The sequence below is a fragment of the Otolemur garnettii genome, unplaced genomic scaffold (genome assembly GCF_000181295.1).
Source record: "Otolemur garnettii isolate 467f Iridium unplaced genomic scaffold, OtoGar3 scaffold00181, whole genome shotgun sequence".
Lineage (NCBI taxonomy): Eukaryota > Metazoa > Chordata > Mammalia > Primates > Galagidae > Otolemur > Otolemur garnettii.
In genome coordinates, this window is record NW_003852576.1 from 379136 (window position 1) to 385573 (window position 6438).

At 38.7% G+C, this 6438-nt stretch overlaps 1 protein-coding gene across 1 annotated transcript in view; it reads left to right on the plus strand.

Annotated features, from left to right (window-relative positions):
* Positions 1-6438, plus strand: part of WDR19 (WD repeat domain 19) — a 97258-nt gene that overhangs the window by 33077 nt on the left and 57743 nt on the right. Inside the window, exons 10-14 of the mRNA XM_003800704.3 lie at positions 2266-2336; positions 4037-4209; positions 4304-4418; positions 5184-5290; positions 6025-6147. Of these exons, the coding sequence (XP_003800752.1) occupies positions 2266-2336; positions 4037-4209; positions 4304-4418; positions 5184-5290; positions 6025-6147 (589 nt within the window). The remainder of the gene's footprint in view (positions 1-2265; positions 2337-4036; positions 4210-4303; positions 4419-5183; positions 5291-6024; positions 6148-6438) is intronic.

Below are 6438 nucleotides of genomic sequence, written 5' to 3' on the forward strand. Positions count from 1 at the left end.
AAAAAAAAAAAAAAGCACCAATTACAGTCTCATTTGAGGGGTGTTCAGAGTACAAGAGTGCAATACACAAGATAGCTACAGTATGAAGGGAAGAGGGTAAAAGGTTTTATATGTGATAACTTCTACATTCCACTTGAAAGGGCAAAATATTGTAAGTACACTGAAAAGTTAAATACACGGTAGAGCCTCCACAGTTGACCACCACCCTACATTGACCACCTCCTTAATTTGACCTGAATTTTCTTAGACTGGACATGCATCACATGTATGAATCTGTAAAGTAGACCAGGTTCCTTATGTTGACCACTTCCATATGTTGATCAGTTTGTTACAGTCCCTTGGGTGGTCAGCTTACAGAGGTAAGCTAGAGCAACCACTAAAAACCTATACAAAGTGATATATACAAAAGCACAGTAGATATATTAAAATGGAATACTAAAAACTGTTCAAATAATCCAAATGAAGAAAAGGAAAATGGACAAAAGACAAGGAACAAATAGAAAGCAAATAATAAAACAGACTTAAATTCAAACATATCAGCAACCACATTAAATATAAATGACAAAGTTATTAGAAGTAGAATGTTAGAATTAACTTTTTTAATGACCCTGTCATGTGTTGTTTGTGAGAAACTCACTTCAAATATAATGATCTAAGTAGGCTGAACACCTATAATACCACCACTTTGGAAGGCCAAGGAAGGGGGGAGGATAACTTGAAGCCAGCAGTTCAAGCCATCCTGAGTAACATAGTGAGACCCCCATCTCTACCCAATAAATAAATAAACAAAAATTACCCAGAAATGGTCATGCCTTTAGTCCTAGCCCCCAACTCTACCAAATAAATAAGTAAATAAAAATAAGAAAAATTACCCAGGCATGGTGGTGCATGCTTATAATCTTAGCTACTTGGGAGACTGTGGCAGGAATATTGTTTGAGCCTAGGAGTTCAAGGTTAGCTATAGTCAAGCCAACGTTTTCTGGCCTGGTCAACAGAGTGAGATTTTGTTTCTTTAAAAAAAGGGGGGGGGGCAGCGCCTGTGGCTCGGTGGGTAGGGTGCCAACCCCATATACCCAGGGTGGCAAGTTCAAACCTGGCCCCAGCCAAACTGCAACAAAAAAATAGCCGGACGTTGTGGTGGGCGCCTGTAGTCCCAGCTACTCGGGAGGCTAAGGCAAGAGAATCGCCTAAGCCCAAGAGTTGGAGGTTGCCATGAGGTGTATGATGCTATGGCACTCTACTAAGGACAATAAAGTGAGACTCTGTCTCTACCAAAAAAAGAAAAAAAAAAAGCAACATGAGGAATCTTTGTCAAATAACTATCTGTCCTGTCTGTATCCTGAGTGCGGTTGTAGATCTAATATGTGAGAAAGTGGCATAGAACTAAACACTAACACTGAAGACACGTCCAACAGGGGACATCTGAATAAGACTGGAGGATATGTCAGTGTCACTACCCTGACTGATGTTGTCCTGGAGTTTTTCAAGATGTTACTTAACATTGGGGTGAGGGGTACAGAGTGTCTGTGTATTACTTCTTAAAAACTGCATGTGGATCTACCATTATCTCAAAATTAAAAGTTTAATCCAATGAAAACAATGAGGGGGAAAAAGTAAATAGAAAACACAAGGAGGGATGAGGAAGAAAAGGAGACAGAAGGGAAGAAATGAAATGTTACAACTCTTAGGTCCCAGCGTCCTGCTATGCAGCTTTTGTTTACACAAACTTACTCTTCCCGATAACCTTATGAAGTAATATTATCCCCCCGTTTTTCAGAACTTTCAACCTAGGTCTTCTGATTCCAAATCTGATGCCCTTTCTGTAATATACCTTACTTCTTTGTTTATGAAAGAACTCTGGGCAGGGGAGAAAGGAAACATGTAAAGAAAAACCTGTATCATCATACAGTAATTAATACTGCTCAGGAGGATGTTTTCTGTTAAAATATCTTCAGACCAATTTTAACCTCCTTGTTCCTGAAGCTGTAGGTCAGAAAATTAAGAATAGCATGATCCTATATTCTCCCCAATCTCTACACACACTTAAAAAACACTCAGAAACATTTAAAAGATAAAATCAGATTCAGAAATTCTAATATTTTTCTTACCATTAATTCTAATGATCCACTAATAATTCAGTGGATCATTCTATATATCCTATTTTGGAAAGTACTGACCTATTTCATAGTTTGTACTTTTTTGTGAATTAAAACAACTTTATACGAAGTTCTTATGTATATAACGTACTTTTTTTTTATTTTTCAGTGTTAAAATCCATGACATGGCAGAATTAAAAGACATATATGCTATAATCAGCCTGGATGATGAAAGTAAAGGTACAGATTTTTCTAAAGCATATTGACATTTTATCATTCCAGTTACAGAGAGTAGCATGTTACTGTGTGATTTGCATTCCTTGTAGGAGGACTGAAATTAACACCATTCACTAGAGTTCCCTAAATTAGCCTCCTTATTTTAGTAATTATGTTAAGTTATTCTACTTGACAGAAGGATGCAGGGACACTTTGATTCAGAGGTTTATAGTGAAATTTATCCTAATTCCAGTTGTAAAATGTAAATTCTTATATGAGAGGGTGCCAAACAATGTATCTCACATTTAAAGAGAAATCGTCTGTTTGACTTTTCAAAGTTGAATTGAATTACAGTAGCACTGTGTGGTATGACATTTGCTCAAAAGATGGCATTCATCAAATGAATGCCAGTGTTGCCGTGCAAGACAGTCAAAGAAAATGGCAGAATCACCAGTTGCCCTTCAAGGAGCTCAAGACCATTTGAAGTGGTGTTTGAAATTCAAGAATGTTGTGGAGATACAAGGACGATGGAGGTGTGAGTTTGCAAGAGAACCTCCAACACACCCAACAGCCACGTGTATTGGTGATAAGTATGAGAGGCATGCTGCTGTGTGTGATGATGTGCACAAGGGAAGATCCGGGCGGACTCCCACAGCAACAAGGCTTGCTGCTTCTGCTGTGGTGGTGGAGTGGTTCACACACTCGACACAGTCTACGAACAGTGTGCTGCACGGGGGACAGGCGGCCACAGAACAAGCATGCATCATATTCTTAAAACAGCAAAATGGGAAGTTTTCATCCCAAGATTATTACATGCACCGAGACATGACAGTTCATTCACCTCAGTGAGAATTTGCCAGAACAGGGGATAAGACGCAGAGGTGCAATTTCCCCACATTTTCCTGACTTAACACCCCCTGACTTTGCCTGTGGGGGGCCTTAAAGGTGCCCCTTCAGGAAGAAGGTGAAATGGCATCTGCAGCAATACAAGTGGACGATTTGGCCAGCATTGCCCAAGGAGGAGTTTGCTGTAATCAGAAGTGTCTGGACACTGATGGTCACCACTTTGAGCACCTCTTAAAATTGCAGAAGTCAAATGTGACTTGTATTCATCGTTTGTTATCTCTCTATATGGAGTATTACAATTTTAAAACCGTTGTTTCCTTTCTTAAAATGTGTATACTTTTTTGGCACCCTCCGTATGGTCATGCCCCATAAGAACAACAGTTCAGTCAAGTTGGATGCATGTACAGTAGTGATCCCATGAGATTATACCATGTTTCAACCGCGCCTTTTCTACATTGAAGTATGTTTAGATACCCATTACTTACATTGTGTTACATGCCACAGGATTCGGTGCAGTAACATCTGCACAGGTCTGTAGCCTGGGAACAGAAGGCTGCACCATATAGCTCGGTGCTACACCATCTGGATTTGTGTAAACGTAAATGCACCACATAATGTTTGCACAAGAATGAAATCGCCTAATGACGGATTTTTCACTTTAAGTGAAACACGACTACTTTCCCTTTGAGCCATTTTCCATGCTCATATTCTTTACCAGTCCATGGTGAATTTCTTAGTTTAAACAAAAATGACTTTAAACGGGTAAAGACAATATTTGAAGTTTTTATGCCTCTGGTAGCTTAAGTGAAAATATTTGCTTGCTTGCCTGCAACAGTATATTATTTTTAAATAATTATTTCCTTTGTCACTTATTTCAGGATTGAGCACCTTGTCCTGGACAGATGATGGCCAGCTGCTGGCGGTATCTACCCAAAGGGGCTCACTTCATGTTTTCCTGACCAACCTGCCCATTCTCGGGGACACCTGCAGCACAAGGATTGCGTACCTTACGTCTCTCCTTGAAGTTACCGTAGACAACCCTGTTGAAGGAGTATGAAAATGGTGTTCCTTTTTATTTTTATAAATTAATATGCTCAAAACAGGCTTAGCAATTGATTCCCTGCTGTTACTTTTCCATTTTACAGGAGTCTCCAGTCACGGTTTGTGTTGATGTGGAACCCAATTTTGTAGCAGTGGGTCTTTATCATCTGGCTGTAGGAATGAATAATCGAGCTTGGTTTTATGTTCTTGGAGAGAATGGCAAGTCTACATCCAGTTGTATTCTTAATAAGCATGTAATTTGTGTTATTATTTGGGAAGCACTGGAAGTTTCTTTCAAGGCCAAATTGTTCACTTTTTTGTTCAAACATGTCTTAGCTTCAGTAGTTTGGAGAATCTTCTAAAAATTTGCATGATTTTTAGAAAGGTTATTCTTTGTAGCAAAGACAGTGTTGTATAGTGGGTAGAGTATGAGCTTCAGGCAGCACCTGGATTTAATTTTTCTCCTCTGCCTCTGTAAGCTAAGTGACTGTAGATAAATTATTTTCCACCTGTGATCCTTCCTCATCTGAGAAATGAGGATACTTTTAATGGCTCGTGAGAGAGATTAAATGAAATGTGTGATCTCACTTTGCACAGTGGTTTTGTTAGAAACTCTTAAGCCTGGTAGGTAGTTAATACATGTCATTTATGCCTCCCCTTTCTCCAATTCTAGGTCAGATAATCCTCAGAGAACAAACCTGATTATTAACCTATTTTAAACAGAAAACATCATTAAGCTTCTTGTCACTTAAGGTTTAATTCTTAGTTTTGCATGTGATTTTATTTTCTATTACTTTGTTTCACATGAACCATTCTGAACTGCCTGAAGGCAAATTTATTTGTCAACTAAAATTTCCTTTAGAATAGCTAAAATAAAATTGTAAGTTCAGAATATCTTTGCAAAGGCACAAATTTTAGATATGTTTATAAATATTTATATGGGCTAGTTTTACCTATATGTGTTGTTTTTTTAAATTACTACAGCTGTGAAAAAATTGAAAGATATGGAATATCTGGGAACAGTAGCCAGCATTTGCCTTCACTCTGACTATGCTGCAGCACTTTTTGAAGGCAAAGTCCAATTACATTTGGTAAGTATAATTTTGATGTCCTGGAAACCTGCTAAGTTAAGTGGTGATGATAAATAGCTTTATGTCTAATTATCAAGAACAGTGGTCAAGAGGCAAGTATGTATAGACTTGGTAGAAAGTCAGGTAAGGGTAAAGGATTAACAAAGCTCTTCCTCTTCTGTGTGAGAAGTTCAACTCACTTACTAGTTCTGTTCCACATAAACATGATAAATATTAATAACGGTGCAACTTACATATTACAACATTGCGTATAAGAAAGATGACCCTCTTGGTAAATTGCATCTAGAAGGAACTATAAATGAACTACAAAAACATGATAGGAATGCCGTACCGCTGAGCTTCCTAGAATGCACTGACTCATATTGGGGATGTCTTGTGTAGAGCTCCTCAAAACCATGCCTGTTAAGTTGCTCAAAAGACATTGGCACCTGTGAAGATGGGGCTTCTCAACCAGGGCATCTCCCACATGTGTTTCTTGGCTCTTCGCATCTGGAAAACCAAAGAGATTAGTAGCTAGACAGCCTGCAGCTAAGACTATTCACAAAAGAGGGACAGTTAATGCTGTCCTGCTGGCAAGCTGTGGTTACTTTCTGATTGTATTTCTAACTAAATTGGCCTCTGCTGGTCTTGTGAATTGACTGTTCAGTTGAACTTGAGAAAAAAACACCCTTCCCCACATGTTGTATATCAGATTTACTCAAATCTGTGAGCCATTACTCTTCTTTACATTTTAGATAGAAAGTGAAGTCTTAGATGCTCAAGAGGAACGCGAGACTCGACTTTTCCCAGCGGTGGATGATAAGTGCCGTATTTTATGTCATGCCTTAACTGGTGACTTCCTCATCTATGGTACAGATGTATGTATCATCTTCTTCAGTAGAGAACATGTTTCATATAGAAAATTTTTCATTTTTACTTTAAATTTGTCTTATTCCTTTCCCTACCTGTTTCTTTCCCAATATTGAATCTGATACAATTAATGAAGTTACTGTGATTTATTATGTGCATACATATGTCACTTAAGACAGGCATCCTGGCTCGGCGCCTGTGGCTCCAGCGGCTAAGGCACCAGTCACATACACCTGAGCTGGCGGGTTTGAATCCAGCCCAGGCTGCCAAACAACAATGACAGCTGCAACCAAAAAAAA